General features: G+C 40.7%; 1 protein-coding gene and 9 non-coding genes across 10 annotated transcripts; 2 read left to right on the top strand and 8 right to left on the bottom strand.

The window, feature by feature from the left end:
* Nucleotides 1–102: 102 nt before the first annotated feature.
* On the bottom strand, nucleotides 103–12,365 carry LOC108677352 (the record flags this gene model as incomplete). The annotated part of the gene is given in 3 exon segments (XM_018165570.2): nucleotides 103–1,873; nucleotides 2,550–2,643; nucleotides 12,277–12,365. Coding segments are annotated over 3 exon segments (1,292 nt in total), but the record flags the coding sequence as incomplete, so codon positions are not given.
* On the bottom strand, nucleotides 3,102–3,173 carry Trnae-cuc. Its single transcript has one exon. It is a non-coding gene; the product is annotated as a tRNA-Glu (tRNA).
* On the top strand, nucleotides 3,897–3,968 carry Trnae-cuc. The gene has a single exon. It is a non-coding gene; the product is annotated as a tRNA-Glu (tRNA).
* Nucleotides 4,828–4,899, bottom strand: Trnae-cuc. The gene has a single exon. It is a non-coding gene; the product is annotated as a tRNA-Glu (tRNA).
* Trnae-cuc lies at nucleotides 7,589–7,660 on the top strand. The gene has a single exon. It is a non-coding gene; the product is annotated as a tRNA-Glu (tRNA).
* On the bottom strand, nucleotides 8,195–8,266 carry Trnae-cuc. Its single transcript has one exon. It is a non-coding gene; the product is annotated as a tRNA-Glu (tRNA).
* Trnae-cuc lies at nucleotides 8,970–9,041 on the bottom strand. Its single transcript has one exon. It is a non-coding gene; the product is annotated as a tRNA-Glu (tRNA).
* A 1,340-nt stretch (nucleotides 12,366–13,705) lies between the features above and the next one.
* On the bottom strand, nucleotides 13,706–13,779 carry Trnai-aau. The gene has a single exon. It is a non-coding gene; the product is annotated as a tRNA-Ile (tRNA).
* Nucleotides 13,780–15,403: 1,624 nt separating this feature from the next.
* Trnai-aau lies at nucleotides 15,404–15,477 on the bottom strand. Its single transcript has one exon. It is a non-coding gene; the product is annotated as a tRNA-Ile (tRNA).
* Nucleotides 15,478–16,344: 867 nt separating this feature from the next.
* Trnai-aau lies at nucleotides 16,345–16,418 on the bottom strand. Its single transcript has one exon. It is a non-coding gene; the product is annotated as a tRNA-Ile (tRNA).
* Between the last annotated feature and the right edge of the window lie 797 nt (nucleotides 16,419–17,215).

Genomic DNA, 17,215 nt, shown 5'->3' on the forward strand with positions numbered 1-17,215 from the left:
TGATCCGACGATCCAACTCTCTCGTGACTTAGAAACTTTTACGTCAAAACAGTCATCGTTACAGCGTATTGCCTTAAATTTAGGATAATGAAGAATGCAAAAAACTTTCAAGAATGCAAAACTTTTTTCAAGACATCGAAATAAACCTAAATCGAACTTAATGACGAGCTTAACAGGCAATAGATGATGGAAGGCACTAGACGCTCACAATGATGAATTATTTTCATCACACGTTGTATAGTAGAGAAATAATGAAATGGACGCAGAACAAAAGCTTTTCGCTGAAGAAACCAGAACGTCGAGTGAGAAATTTTGGAATCAGTGCTGCAGTACAAATTACTTACAAGCGAGCGCTCGGTACAAATATAAATGAATCGTGAAGCGTATGTGAGCTTGCACAAGCGCTAATGACAATCAACTAATTAAGTTTCCTCAATACAAACAAAATATAGTAAATATGAAATTTCACCATTAAATCGATTTCCAACAATCGAGAAACAAAGCGCTTGGCTTTACAAGCAGTGATTGCCCAATTCTTACTTCTTACCAATCCCTTCATGTCATATATCAGTTCTACAATAACTGAAGGTAGATACTTCTCGTTGAGTCTCTCTTGAACGAAACGAAATGTATCGAGTCTCTCTTTCTAAATCAAATTTGAAAAACAACTAAAAGGAAAGTCCGTGTTGTCGATCCGCAAACGAAGCATCGGGCAAAAACGTGAAAATCCCGTTGACCTCTCACGTTCCGCGAGGAATAGAAGACTAGAAACGCCTAAAATTTCCCGGATTTCCGTTATTTTCGCTGAACCGAAGAAGTTCACCCAAGCTGAGCGAATAGCCCGCTTGCCCTGACACGGAACCGCGACCGCTGGAGAACTGGGCGTTGGCCGCGGCAGGGCCGGCACGAATCCCGGGACTAAACAGAGGCGCGTTGCCGGGGAATCGGAACCCCTGGGATGAGGCGCTGTTGGGGTTCATTGGGGAGACGTGAGAAAGTAAAGCACTTCCTTGAGAGTAGCTGGGGACAGCGCCACGATAATTCGTCGCTTGGTAGCCAGGCATGTGGTTGATAAGAGGCTCATTACGAACTATCTGTGGTTGGTTCATCAATGGCGGAATATTACGGATGAATGCCTCGCCTTGATTCATCAGTGACAGATTGCGATTATTGATTGGAAATTCATTACGGCCGTCAGGTCTGACTTGACGGTTTTTCAGGCAAGTGTTCAAATCACGCATATTGTTGACTGCAGGAGGTCGTTGCTGAGCAGCCGAAGATGCGCTGTTCTCGTACGCAATCGTCGACTTGAGCCTGGGCTGGCTGGGTCCATCCAAGCAAGGGTCCGTTGGCTTACCCGCGTACGCAAACGAATGACTTGCCTGCTGATGGGAACCGTCTCTGCACCACACATTGACCGACTGATCGCGTACTAACGGATCTTGGCTTGAAAAACGGTGGCCCAACCGCTCGTTAACTGATGCACGGCGATCCAACCGATCACTGCTCACTGAGCGGCGGTAGCACCGCTCATTAATACGGCGGTCCACCCGCTCGTAAATCCGGCGGTCCAACCGTTCCCTGCTCACTGAACGGTGGTCCAACCGTTCACTGCTCACTGAACGGTGGTACAACCGTTCACTGCTCACTGAACGGTGGTCCAACCGTTCACTGCTCACTGAACGGCGGTCCAGACGATCTTTGAGACTAGGACGGATTTCAGAAGACGGAAGTGCTGATTGGAAGCGGTTCGCATTATCGCTTCTTGGCGCTGCGCTGGGAAGAGGTTCCAAGCGGTCCAGAAACCGGGAGTGAGTTCCGACGCCCGGAGCAGGGCAAGCCTTGCCGAGACGACGACGAGCAGCCTTGGGACCTGTGCAAATTTAATTTAATCATTAATTAATCTTTACATTAATTAATTAAATAATGAAATCTTTTAAATTTAAAATAATCTAAATATATATTTTTTTAAATTTAATCTTTTCACATCATGAAACTTTTTTCCGGTACTCTATTTGACGACCGATGTTCACTAAAGCTCAATATTGGAGAGATTCTGCAATGACATTTATGTTAGAGGGACAAATTCTTAAGCCATTCGGTTTTTTTAGTGTTAGATTGGATTGCCTTGCATTTAATTCTTGTGTGGTCAGACTCAGGAAGGGAGGCTCTGTAGTTGGACTGATAAATTGGAAGCAAAAAAATGAAAAAATGTTGCGAGCTGATGAGATTTAATAATAATTGAAAGCTCTACGTGTTAAACTTCAAAATGATGAAATATTCTTTATATGAGAGATAGTTAAAGAGCGTAAATACATGGACCCAATTCATTATCGGTGTTAATTAGAATTCAAATAAGAAATAATTCGTTTTCAAGTGCGAAAAGAAGAGAGCGATATCAGTTCTGATAGAAAAACTTGCGACTTTTTACGATTAACAATAAACACGATACGATAAAAAATAAATCATTTATTATAAAAACTGCCCATTAAGAGATTTCACAATTTCAATGAAATATTTATATACGAAGAAAAAACGGTAGAACTTACGACGAACTGGACTGGGATTTGAAGCTTCGCTGCTAGCTTGTGTCAGCATTTCCTGCACCATCGTCAGCCATTTGTCTGGCAGCTGACACTCGTCCTGGCAACATAAGTGAATACTAAGCATGCAGGCATTCTTTATAATTTACGAGCCTTCCATTGCTTTAATTGACCACTTAGATACTTTAGCATTTCCTGGTTAGTCTTCCTTTTCTTGCCTCGAGAAATATTTTGCACACGACAAACATTCAAACGAAATTTTAAAATAAAATTAATGTACAAGAGTACCTTAATTCACCTTGCAGTGACTAGCTACAACCGCTGATAACTAAGCCAGAGACAAGCACTGCCACAGGAGCCCACGACTAAACTCCGAGAAGCTTATTCGCTGCGTTTCAATGTTACAATAATATGCAGTTTGAGAATTTGTCATTCACGATGGTGCCGCCAAGATAGTAAAATTTTTGTAATTCTCACTTGAATAGTGATTTGAAATATGAGCAAGCATTTCAATTAAATAATGACTGCAGAGAGAGTTAACGTCAGAAATAAAACGTTTTCCCGTGCCGGGAATCGAACCCGGGCCTCGCGGGTGAGAGCCGCGTATCCTAGCCACTAGACCACACGGGAGATAAGTTTCAGTCAAATTTGCTCCGTTCATATTTTCGCGACACGAGTGGACAGCCTACATGAGTATCTACATAAACAAAGTTATCAGTCACCAGAGATTGGTCCAGTGTTGTTTCCAGAGATTGGTCAACAGAGTTGTTATCAGAGATTGGTTGGTAACAGTGTTATCAGATCTTGGTCAACAGTGTTATCAGAGATTGTTCAACAATGTTATCAGAGATTGGTCAAGTGTTATCAGAGATTGGTCAACAGTGTTGTTATCAGAGATTGGTAACAGTGTTATCAGATCTTGGCCAACAGTGTTATCAGAGATTGGTCAACAATGTTATCAGAGCTTGGTCAACAGTGTTGTTATCAGAGATTGGTAACAGTGTTATCAGAGATTGGTCAACAGTGTTATCAGAGATTGGTCAACAGTGTTATCAGAGATTGGTCAACAGTGTTATCAGAGATTGGTCAACAGTTTTATCAGAGATTGGGCAACAGTGTTGTTATCAGAGAGCGTTCAACAGTGATGTCATCAGAGATTGGTCAACATTGTTATCAGTTTCCTTAGAAGTGATACATTATAGGTGATAAATTAGTACGATATTATCTTGGTATTTTTCTAATGCAGAACTCAAGTTGAGAGGAACTGTTGGAATGCGAGCGAACTGTACCTTTGTTTTGCTCTAGAGTGTTAAGTTACCGAATATTCACTATAGACTTTTAACTAAATACAACTCCCGTGTGGTCTAGTGGCTAGGATACGCGGCTCTCACCCGCGAGGCCCGGGTTCGATTCCCGGCACGGGAATAGGTTTTACATTTAGGGTCTATATTACCTCGATGGGGTCGCCGATTAAATTTAAGTTGTATCTCTTAATAAGTCTGCTTTCATTAATTAGTCTGAAAATCTATTCGCGACACATGAGATATAAGGAAAGCCACATCTCTTAGGTGTAGACCTCTCCTTGAAGTCACGAAAGCCGATTAATTTGCTGATAACTATCTTGTTGAAAGACCATTCTGAATATAATTTCCATCACATTTCAATCGCTGGCATTATATTGCTCTTGGTTGCTATTCACTAAAACTTCAATTCACGCGGATAAAACGTCGATGTTATTTCAGAAAAAATTGAGAGAAGCTCGTTTGGAGTACCATAACCAGCTTAACAGACATTCATGAACGTAAACTGCTTAATAAAGCTCTTAAACGAAGCCTAAATATCTAGCCCAGAGGCTCGAGGTCATTAGCGAAGCAGTGGAGCGAAACGAGTTCGAGCAGAACCTCACAGTAACGCTCGCGGGACACGACTGACTCCCTGACTCACCGCCACTCACAACTGACGTCGTATGTCACCGCTACCGCAGTAAGGTCGGACCCTAAAGTTACCGAGGCGGTCACGCTAGACGCGACTGTACGAATGCACTTACGGTACACACTATAACTAAAGATGTAACATGTAACTGCTGTTTGTAACACTATTCTGATTAAAGGCGAATAATGTCTATCGTTGACATTATGATTATGCGTCATTGAACCAGCCTGGGGTATCATTTATGAGGACATAGAAAGTTGAGCAAATTCAACTAGGCGTTTTATGATAGATAAAACGACAGAATCACTTGAGCTTAGTAAATTCATCAGTCACTCTGTTTATAAAATATTTCTTCCCGTGCCGGGAATCGAACCCGGGCCTCGCGGGTGAGAGCCGCGTATCCTAGCCACTAGACCACACGGGAGATAAGTTTCAGCCAAATTTGCTCCGTTTATATTTTCGCGACACGAGTGGACAGCCTACATGAGTATCTACATAAACAAAGTTATCAGTCACCAGAGATTGGTCAACAGAGTTGTTATCAGAGATTGGTCAACAGTTTTATCAGAATTGGTCAACTGTGTTATCAGCGGTTGGTCAACAGTGTTATCAGAGACTGGTTAACAGTGTTATCAGAGATTGGTCAACAGTGTTATCAGAAATTGGTCAATAGTGTTATCACAAATTGGTTAACACTTATCAGAAATTGCTCAACAGTTATCAGAGATTGGTTAACACTTATCAGAGATTGCTCAACATTGTTATCAGATTGGTTAACACTTATCAGAGATTGCTCAACATTGTTATCAGATTGGTTAACATTTATCAGAAATTGCTCAACAATGTTATAAGAGATTGGTCAACAGTGTTATCAGAGATTGGTCAACAGTGTTATCAGAGATTGGTCAACAGTGTTATCAGAGATTGGTTAACACTTATCAGAGATTGCTCAACAGTCATCAGACTGGTTAACACTTAGCAAAAATTGCTCAACGGTGTTATCAGAGATTGGTCAACAGTGTTATCAGCGATTGGTCAGCAGTGTCATCAGAGATTCATTAGCAGTGGTACAATATTATCGGTGAAAAATTACCACGATATTTTCTCGGTATTTTTCTCATCCCCAAGTCAAATTAAGGAGAACTGTTGAAATGCAAGCGAATAAAATGTCGTCAGATCTCATTCTCATTTCAATCATTCCTTTTATCAAGCATATATTTTTTTATCAATCCTGGTTTATGTAGCTAACTTTATTACGTCTCTAATACCTTTTGCAATAGGTACCATAAATAGTTGGAAATTATTTAAACGGTGAAAAACAATATATATTAATTGACAGCATGTTATTTTTAACGAAAGTAGCTCTGTTGCACTTTTCAGTGCCTTTGTTGTAAGCTCGTGAACAATCCTGACGAGGATCATAAATCTCTACGTTTTGGCCTAAGATGGTCGTTAGCAAACCCCCTGGCGGAATTTACTTAAAACATCTCAAGAAAATAGATCTTCATATCAGGATTTCTATATAGGCGGAATATTAGTGTGAGATTTGATTTCGTTGTAGTTTTAGAGTTTGTAGTGTCTGATTTATATTTGATATATGGTAGCCCAATATTTATTTATGAGTTCTATATTTTCGAGTGCAGCGCGTTTTCGTAGCTAGTTTACCGCCCGTAGCTCTTATTTCCAGTCGAAATCGATTTTCACAAGGCAAAATTTTAATGTTGCAAGTGACATTAATAAACTCGATGGTCAACTTTTGGGAGGCTTAAAGATTTGAGTAAATAATTAGTTTATATCAGTTTTGTATCACTGACAAGTGACTAATTATTATATTAAGGGGATCGGCTACCCCTACGGAAAACTTCTACAGTTATTATCCAATTGTCATGAAACTTCACTTACATACGTAAAATGTAAAAAGAAAAACATTTTGCTCCTATGAATTTTTCGAAAAAAATGATAGAAAACGTGAAATTCATAGAAAACGGCTAAAAAGGGGTACTTTAGAAAATCTATCTCCTCCCACAAATATCATCCTACAACATCGAGATACGTATCAATCGATTCGTAAAGACCATATCTATTGACTCTAACATCACTTTTTTCATTTTCCATCTTTTTTTATTGCGTTTTTTCCATTTTTCCCATTTTTTTCTCATTTTTCACCCCTCCCCCCCCCTTCTCCCCCATATAAAAAACGAACCAGACCGAAATTCAAAAAAGTGATGTTAGAGTCGATAGGCCTGGTTTTTACGAATCGAATGGTATATGTCTCATTGCTGTAGCTTGAAAACTGTAGGAGGAGATAGATTTGCCGTAAGAGCAGTATGAGGTTTTCAGTACGGCCAAAAGACTGCCCGCGCGGCACTTAAATAGACATAAAAGAGTCGCAACGCAGCCAAGATACCGTAAGCCTTAAACCAAGTCAGGAACGTATGGAGCAACTGGCTGCACACCTTTCACGTCGCTGTCATGATGGGCACTGAGAGGTTTGGCTTCAGCTCGCAGTTTTAGTAGTCACGCACCGTAATTAAGGTGTACCACCAATCGATGCGTAAGAAAGTGCTCTTTCAAACAAGACTATGCCCACTTTAGTGCCATGATTGGCTGCTTAATGCCAGGCCTTCCTTTGTGGAGTGATCAGCGCGTCATTTATCCTCGTAGAGTTTTGTTAAGGGACCTAAAACCCGCCTCCCTTTGAGGAGCTGTCACAAAGTCATTTTTCGACGTACAGGGACGATACTTATACCGTTCGATGCGCAAGAAAACAACCTTTAAGATGAGATAAGAAACAGATAAGAAAATTTTCAAATTTTAGGGTAGCCGATCCCCTTAAGATCTTTTGGAGTCAGATCAAAGCAGAAGAGTATAACTCGTTGTGAACACCGGAATTGTGAACTAAGGTCGGGTAGATCCTGCACAGCAATTCAAGATTCAACAATTAGCGATTCCAATACCTCGTATAATCCACTTATATCATAAAGTTGCCATTATTATTTGTTACTTATATGTCTACTTTAATTCGAAAATATCCCTGCGACGGGCAGAAGTTCAATTACTGTAGATTTTCATTTTACGGAATATTCCACTGTAGACTTGTTAATTTAGTCAATTCCCGTGTGGTCTAGTGGCTAGGATACGCGGCTCTCACCCGCGAGGCCCGGGTTCGATTCCCGGCACGGGAAGAAATATTTTATAGACAGACTGATGAATTTGCTACGCTCAAGTGATTCTATCATTTTATCTCACATAACACCGATAGTTGTGTTAGCTCGAGTTTCTCTATGTCCTCATTCGGTCCCAGAAGGATTCCTAGAATTTTAAACAAGAACCAACACCAGAGGCCATGGACAATAAACCAAAGAAAACTGTGTTGCAATTCATCCACGAGACAACATTTCTTTTCGCTTCGAGTCACCGGCATGTGGAATAGCCTCCCTGATGGCATCATTGACGCTTCGAGTATGAACGCCTTCCAGAACAGACTAGACGAAGCTATGCAGGAGCATATGTTCAGTCTTGAAATGCCTAGTCTTACGGGCCTTGCAATAAGTCCAGCAGCTATCTCAATCAATCGTCAGTTATGGAAAGATTGGGTTCCAAAGGCCGGATCCCTTGTGAATCAAGTCACGAAAAATTCAAGAATCGGCAACAGGCCATGGGCCTATTTATTCAGTGCCGACACTTCTATTCTATAATTGAACCTAAATGTAAAAATTTTCCCGTGCCGGGAATCGAACCCGGGCCTCGCGGGTGAGAGCCGCGTATCCTAGCCACTAGACCACACGGGATATGCTATTTTCATAACCACATGGGGTAGAGAAGTTTCAACTAGTTTTTTTGCAAATTTGCAAATCAATGTCAATTTCCACGACAAAGAATCGGTGCTGGGCAAGTTCGAGATCCTCTCGAACTTTTTCTATCAAGCAATTCGGGCATGTAATGGATTGATACCGAGTCGATTCCGTTCTTTACGATAGTTTCGCGTGCCAGAAAGCGCCATAAGTCGCTACTAGTCCGATATTCATGAGAATATAATAGCAGGTTGCAATTAAACTTTCGGTGTTTTAGTTCTTTCAGTGACAACTGGGTTCGAGCTATCATGCCGGCCTATACCGCTTTATTATAGCACGAACTATACCGTAATCTCTAACAAACGCCGACTTTTCCGAATGGTCGACTTTTTTAATTACCGCCAACAAGCTATGAAGTCCTATTAGGTATCGCATCACAATTTTTGTTCATCTTATTGTCATGACTTATATTGATTAAGAACTTTCATATTACTGATGATGATGCAGCTTTTAATATTGTGGAAGAATTTATGCACCGACCGAAATTTTCATACTGCTTGGCAGTTTTCAAGTTAAGATGATCATTTATTTTAATCAGTTAAGTTTTGTTTTACTGGGATGAATCGATTCAATTGAATGTCATTAGCATTACTGCTACGTGATCTTCATCTGTCTTAGTGAATACGTATTTTCAAAAGCCTTCCCGTGCCGGGAATCGAACCCGGGCCTCGCGGGTGAGAGCCGCGTATCCTAGCCACTAGACCACACGGGAGTTACAACACAACAAACTGATTCCAAAGTTAGTCAACGGTAAAAAATTTTGTCTGAAAAGTTTGTGTTAGTGGATCAGTTGAAGCTAAATGCAACCTTTTTATTAATTCTTTGTGTGAAATTAATATGCAGTAAATGGCTGCTAAAATATTATAATAAAAAAAGAGAGAAATTGTGCTGAAACAATTGCTAGACGCTTGTATGTTGCTCCGGCATTTATCAGGACGAATAAGAAAAAAATTTTGCTCGAAAATCAATTAATTTTTAACCCAGGGCACCTCATTTGTTCGCACGTGGCTACATGAGTAATAAATCTTGTCAACTCTTACGGATAAAGAAGTATTAACAAATTATTTTTGAAATACTTCTCGTTTACTACTAGAAATTTCTCAATTTCTTGTGTTGAAAATTGTTTAGTTCATATTCTTCATACCTGTCGATTGGTATGAATGTGTAAACAAGTTTATTATCATTGGGACTTAAGGTGAACGTACCAAGCTATCTTGGACGAGCTACGGCAGTCTGTATCTGCAGACTTCCCTTCACTAATTTCTCTAATTTTTGTTTGAGTGATGTCTAGTGGTTTTCTTTATTTTTACAAATTATTGTATATTCGCTCTTACTTTTTCGAGGCAGACTCCGAATCGATATTGGGCATTGCCTTCTACTGTGGTAAGACCACTTACTTTTGCCATTGATTTCTGTTTTGCAGAGATTAATTGAATACATATACCTTTCTTCCCTTCTTCAAGTATTAATTTGTTGATTTGCACCCGAGTCAGCCATACCTTTTGCTGTAGTTATGTCTCTATATATAAGGCCTCTTACTGCCTTTTAAGGGGAGCATCTGGCCAAAATTTTTGAATTTGGGCTTTTCTGCTTTTTAGTCTCATCTTAAAGCTGACATTCTGCTCTATCCAACGGTACGAAAATCATCTCTTTACGTTGATTTAGGCGTTCAGGACAGATCATGAAAGGGGGGAGGGTGGGGGAGTTCTTTTCCAAATTAGATAGGAGGTAATTCGGTTCCCAGCACATTAAATAGTGTCTGCTTGAGGTGCAGCTTAGTTACCCGTTTAGTCTTATCTTAAAGCTGACATTCTGCCCTATCCAACGGTACCATTACCATCTCTGTACGTTGATTTATGCGTTCAGGACAGATCATGAAATGGGGAGGGTGGGGGAGTTCTTTAACTAATTAGATAGGAGTTAATTCGGTTCATAGCACTTTAAACACAGTGCCTGTTTGAGGAACAGCTCAGTAATCCGCCTGGCTTCGCACGAGGAGGTGTGCATGCAGTCGCTCCCACCATCCTTGAGTGGACTCGAGCTCCAGTAACGTTTAGTTTCGTATTCTTGCTACATTGAGTGCCTATTGCAATGTGCGCGGGACTTTGTCGGGCTGTGCTAAACATTCACCCATATTGTCACGGCAAACCTATCTCCTCCTACAGTTTTGAAGCTACAGCAATGAGATATATACCATTCGATTTGGAAAGGAAAGATCTACAAACGTCACTTGTTTTTTCCAATTTCATTATAGTTCGGATTTTATTTTGCAAAAAGTGGGGGAGTGCGAGGGTAAAATAAAAAAATTTCGAAAAATATCGGAAAAAATGCTCCCACACCCACAAAAATGAGAAATTCAAAAAACCGTTACGTGACTTTTTTAGATATGGTCTTGACGCATCGAATGATATGTGTCTCGATGTTGTACCTTGAAAATCATAGGAGGAGATAGATTTCTACGGTACCCCCTTTTTCGGCCGTTTTCTAAGAATTTCACGTTTTATTTATTGTTTTCTTCGAAAAATTCACATGAACAAAAAAGTCTTAGATTTCTATTTTACATATGTATACCTTGTTTCAGAGTGATCCGTCTGTAAATAGCCGAGATAAATTTTACCCCAGACGCTCCCCGTAAAATTACAGCTGGTCGCACAAATATTTTAAGGTTGATTTTACATTTTGAAATAAAATTTTTACATTGAAATACCACTATTTGCTCTTTTAATTCATAACGACATTACTTACATATACTTATTTCAACCTGTTGCATTTTAATTTCTTTAGAATAACTGTTACTGTGGTAGAAGCTCAAGGAAGCTTAATTAGCTGATTTCTCGGTGTCGCTGGTGGACGGCGTTTGTTGGCAGTCAAAGGTGGTGCTTTCAGCATGACCTTGTGTGTGTGTTCCTATATAAACGAATTCTGGGTATGTGTTACCTGGGGATCTTAAGGATGTTGGGGGGGGGGACCGTTAAAGAAGTTTCTGGCTCGCGGACGGGACTACTCAACTATTTATTTGCGCTTATATGTTTGAGGTATGTTGTTGTTTGATTAATTACTCGCCTATATTTGATTGTATCCATATTATCGAAGCTTAAAATCTTTGTTAAACACACAATTCATACTTTTCCATAACAAGAGCTTTAGAGTTTTGTTTGTTTCTTTCAAGATTATGTTGGGCAGGGTATTCGTCTGATAAGACGAAGCTATACTGTTCTAAAGACCATGTCTTTATTCCTCCCGATTTTTGTAAACGGAAGCGAGTGTATACTCGTTCCCGTATACGGGAAAGTATACTCCGTATACTTTTGTACTGGGAAACGCGTGCTCGAACTCGTTTAGCGAGACTACTTGGTCAGAGACGGAGTACGTAATTTGAAGTTGTTCGCTATAGTTTAAAGCCTAATATTAAATTATAACATTGGTTTCGGGTTTAAATTACGCAATGAAATGGTGATGATAAAATCAGTCATATAATAAGGAAAAATATATTGCCTGCAATAAGCCAAAATATTATTCACACTACCAAAATAATGTTCACTATATAGGTTCCCGCTTTAACCTATGCTACTTTTGGCAATAACACCTCCCGTGTGGCTATAAGGTTGACTAATTCCAATACCAAACTTTCCACATTTTAATTAACTCCTATACGAACTCCTAATCCTACCAACGAAAAAAAGACCAACTCCTACCAACAAAAAATTAGATCAGGCACACGGCAGTGAGTGACAGAGAGCGCATTTTCTCGTCCGTCCGTAACGTTAAGTCACGGACGGACATGACGTGAAGTCACGGACGGACATGACGTGAAGTCACGGACGGACATGACGTGAAGTCACGGACGGACATGAAGAGCACAATAGTGCATTTTTTTCCATAGATGAGAAAATGCGCTAAAAAGGGCACTAAGTTCCATGCAAAGTTTAATGCGGTTGAATCCTGACCTGCGAGAGCGTAGAGGCAGCACCAGCGATGGCATCGTTCAGACTTTGGGTGGACACGCGGCCTGGCAGCGGCGCTCTGTACGACAAAGCTGGGGAGAAAAAACGGGTTTACAGTAATTTCTTAACATAAATACTTGTCCATATTCCAGTTAATAATCAGTGAAGATAAAGAAATGGTTGTAGCACATGTACTTATTACATTTATAGCAAGGGATATAATTCATTCAAGCTAGGGATATAATTAATTCAGGGCATGACTTGGAGGAAAAATGAAAAAAACGTGTATACAATTAAGCTACTCGAACCAGCATAAGTGAGAAATAACTACTAAAAAGAAAAATAATTATTAATAATAATTGCAGAGTTCAAGTAACTTCCTTGACGAGTTTGCAGGCTATATAGAAGCGGCCACTCAAGAATCATGAAAAATGCTGAGCTGTTTTTATTTTCCAACATGAAGATGGGAAGCCATTCGCGATCCTCATTCGTGGTTATAAAAAGTCGGAAATAATCTCATGGTCTTGGCATTGGAAACAAGTAGCGATTATGAAATATTTTGCCCGACTTAGATGTTCAGCAGCCATACTGTAAAAACTCGCTCTAGTACACGTACGTATAGAGGCCGATGCCTCGTCTAGGATAACTGAACTATAGGTAGATTGATATAAGTGGTCGGTGATTGGCTGACGTGGCTGAAAAAAACTCGTAATTATTTGGAGTTACAAATACACTTCGATCGTTACTCGTTAGGAAAGTTTCAGCGCCCATTCCATCACTGAAGGCCATAACCCATTTCCGCACCATTCCATCACTCAATATTTTCACCAGACGCTTCACTGATTTGGTGACAAATTCAACTGATTTGAAGACCAAAGCACAGAGAAACGCACACAATTCGCAGTCAGCGGGATTATCAATATTTGGAAGCATTTTAAAATCACATTAACAGATGTAGACTAGATCGGGTGGTTCCGTTAATGGCATCGGTGACATCCCAAAAATTGTAGGCGGCTGCAGCGCTGCAGCAGCATAATTTAAAACCGACACTGCCTAAAAACACGCCTCATAGGAAGGGAAATAATAAAAAAAAATCTTATCACTTTTCGCGCCGCCATTACCATGCCTCCAGGCCTCACATTGGCAAAAAGTTCGGTTAATTAAATCAGTTTGTTGGAGCGTCGTCCTAATAACGCGGATGCCACGGGTTCGATCTCCACCCAAACTGGCCAACGTTTTAATTTTTTTACACCATGTTCGGAGGCTATTTTCACCAAGTAAATAACTATAAATTCTCAATTCTTATAGCGTGCGTTATGAGTTTGACAATTAACTTTTCGCAAGTTTTGCTTATCCACGTAGGTAAGGGATAAATCAGGATTCAGCATATGGGAAGAGAATAACGTTCCGAAACACATGTTCCTAAAATGTTTGGCCAGTATGGGGATCGAACCCACGACATCCGCGTTATTAGCACGGCGCTCTAACCAACTGAGCTAACCGGCCACATTCTCCACGCGTAATATATTCCTTAGAATTTTCTCCCGACTGCCAAATGTAAATTCCCCATATTCTTCAACTGAAAAGCCACTGTATATAATCAAAGACGCGTTTGGTAAGTTAAACCTAAGCCGAGAACCATTCGCTTTTACAAAAGAAGAATCCACTTCTGCCGATTGATGACACATGACGAGGTTTTTTCTCTGTTGAAGTGTGATCAACTTTTCGGCCAACGAGCTGTTCGTGAGCAGTAACACATTTGCCACTATCAAGCATATATAGCGCCATGCAGCTGACGTCCAACATCCAAAGTATTCAAGCCCAGCAACGCTATAGCTCGCATCATCACCAAATATCGATATCGCAAAATGTGTGGATCAAGTTTTTGGACCAGGGATTCCATGATGCTTTATCTACAAATAAATAAGGAAAATAATTTAAAATGATAGCCGCGGAGTTAATACGCAAAGCCTCTTGAATAGCTATCTTTCTAACATAATAACAAAATTCTAACATACCGGGGCAGCGAGCAACTCACAAATGAGATGATCAAGTTCAAGTGATTATATATTCGGCAAATTTCATTTTTTCAAGTGATTAAAAAAAACAATATAGGATGCCAAACTAGTAGACGGCATTCAGTTTTGCAGAAAAAAGATTGATAAACGAGCACTGAGAGCAGTGGCTCATGAAAATAAATAAATAAAATCACGATAATTATAAAATTGTTTTTAAGGACTGAATTTCAGGTGTGTTTGCAGTAAGGCTATTTAGGACGAAGGATCGGAATCTTGTAAACTTTCACACGAGACCATTTCTATCGGTCTTCCTGAGTAATTGCAAGCTCCTTAAAAATCAATTGATGTATCGACACAATGTATATTAGATCGCTGCCTTATCCGTCTCCTCCGGTATCCATCTTCCGCTATGATTGTAGAACGTCGTAGTCCGTGTTGATCATTCGCCATATTGATCGTAAACTGTCCTATACGGAGAACCGTATCGATCATTCGCTGCATTGACCGTAAATTGCCATCTACGGAGATCCGTATCGATCATTCGCTGCATTGATCTTAAATTGCCATCTACGGAGAACCGTATCGATCATTCGCTGCATTGATCGTAAATTGCCATCTACGGAGAATCGTATCGATCATTCACTACATCGATCGTAAACTGTCTTCTACGGGGATCCGTATCGATCATTCGATCGTTAATTGCCATCCATGGAAAATTGTGATCGGTGACCGCCATCCGCCACGATCGCACCTCAGGGCAGTTCAGGCACCCTATCGTTATTTCAAGGCGCCCTCAACCTATGTTGAGCCTTGATTCACAGTGGCATATATTATTAAAAATAATATTTTCCTTGACCAAATACTGAGGACATAAGGAGTTGGAATTCGTAAGTCGGTTAAGTGATGTCTGTCACTTTATCATAATGACGTCGAAACAGTATTGGTAACGCAAGTGTATCGCATCATCAGTTCGAGATTGTACAAATATTAAAGTATAAACTCGTGCAGTAGCTTAACACAGCAGTTTGAGAGCGTTATAAGATTAGGATTGAAATTAGGATAAATTATTTACAATTTTATCATCATCTTCCAGAAAATACTGGAAAAGTTTTTGGCCAGTATGGGGATCGAACCCACGACATCCGCGTTATTAGCACGGCGCTCTAACCAACTGAGCTAACCGGCCGCTGGAAACACCACTGGTTAGTTCGCTACTTCAATCCACACTCAACAAATGTGCATTGGAAAAGCAGTAGAGAGCAGCAATGACAAACTAGGACAAATCAGCAGAAGCAATAATAAAGAACGAATACTAGTGAATTGCAAAATTTTCCATATTTTAATACACTTGGGTGCAAGATACATGAAAACGATTGACTCCAAATTGTATGCGTCTCAAGTTTGACGTTTGTAACCGCAAAATTCAGTTGAAAAACGACAGTTGGGCTACTGATGCAGGGACAAAAATATCGTGTCTTACCAACGCTTACGTTCATTTAAATTCGGCAAGTGAAAATTCTATTGAAAAAGTATAGAAATTTAAGGTGAAAAATTGTGCAATTTTTTATTATTGTGTTTTATCTTCAAGGTACATGACACTTGACCGGGCTAGGATGTTCTCTACCATGCAGTTGATCAGTATCTACCTGATTTTATTTGTTAATTATTTTATATGACAAAGATGGAATATAATAGAATGCTTCCGCAAAAATGACAGCGAGTATACTCGTATAATGACAGCGAGTATACTCGTATAATGACAGCGAGTATACTCGTATAATGACAGCGAGTATACTCGTATAAAGACGAGAAAGGGCTCTTTAGACAATAACTTATAACGTATGTCAATTTCTGAAATTAATTTAAAAATGAATAGCTAACAATTCGTGATATCAGATTCCAAGAGCCCAAATCTCACAATTTCCGCTCGTGCGCGCCTTGCATGCAGAGTACATTTAAGTAACGAGTAAACATATCAAGTAACCTTGACTTTCAGAAAGAGTAAATCACTATTACAGTAAATTTGAAATAACATTGATTGAAAAACATCTACTGGCCAGTATGGGGATCGAACCCACGACATCCGCGTTATTAGCACGGCGCTCTAACCAACTGAGCTAACCGGCCATAGTTCACTAACGCAGCCCAGTTGGTGATATTTGTTATGAAAACGCTTTCTTGGCCCTTTAGAAACCAGCAACATTGCGAGTGCGAAATGCTACATTGTAACCATACCACATTGCTTAAGTTTATTCATTGATAAAAAAAAAACAGGGCACAAAAACCTGCGCCTGGGCATAGCGCAGTCTAAAATCAGAGTCAATATATTTGTTTAATTGCACGAATGACTTTCAAGTACAAATAAAGAAGCAGCAGAGTGAGGCAGTAGCAGCAGCAGAGTGAGGCAGCAGCAGCAGCAGAGTGAGGCAGCAGCAGCAGCAGAGTGAGGCAGTAGCAGCAGCAGAGTGAGGCAGCAGCAGCAGCAGAGTGAGGCAGCAGCAGCAGCAGCAGCAGCAGAGTGAGGCAGTAGCAGCAGCAGAGTGAGGCAGCAGCAGCAGCAGAGTGAGGCAGCAGCAGCAGCAGCAGCAGCAGAGTGAGGCAGTAGCAGCAGCAGAGTGAGGCAGCAGCAGCAGCAGAGTGAGGCAGCAGCAGCAGCAGCAGCAGCAGAGTGAGGCAGTAGCAGCAGCAGAGTGAGGCAGCAGCAGCAGCAGAGTGAGGCAGCAGCAGCAGCAGCAGCAGCAGAGTGAGGCAGTAGCAGCAGCAGAGTGAGGCAGCAGCAGCAGCAGAGTGAGGCAGCAGCAGCAGCAGCAGCAGCAGAGTGAGGCAGTAGCAGCAGCAGAGTGAGGCAGCAGCAGCAGCAGAGTGAGGCAGCAGCAGCAGCAGCAGCAGCAGAGTGAGGCAGTAGCAGCAGCAGAGTGAGGCAG

The sequence above is a fragment of the Hyalella azteca genome, unplaced genomic scaffold (assembly GCF_000764305.2).
Source record: "Hyalella azteca isolate HAZT.00-mixed unplaced genomic scaffold, Hazt_2.0.2 contig11426, whole genome shotgun sequence".
In the NCBI taxonomy this organism is placed as follows: domain Eukaryota; kingdom Metazoa; phylum Arthropoda; class Malacostraca; order Amphipoda; family Hyalellidae; genus Hyalella; species Hyalella azteca.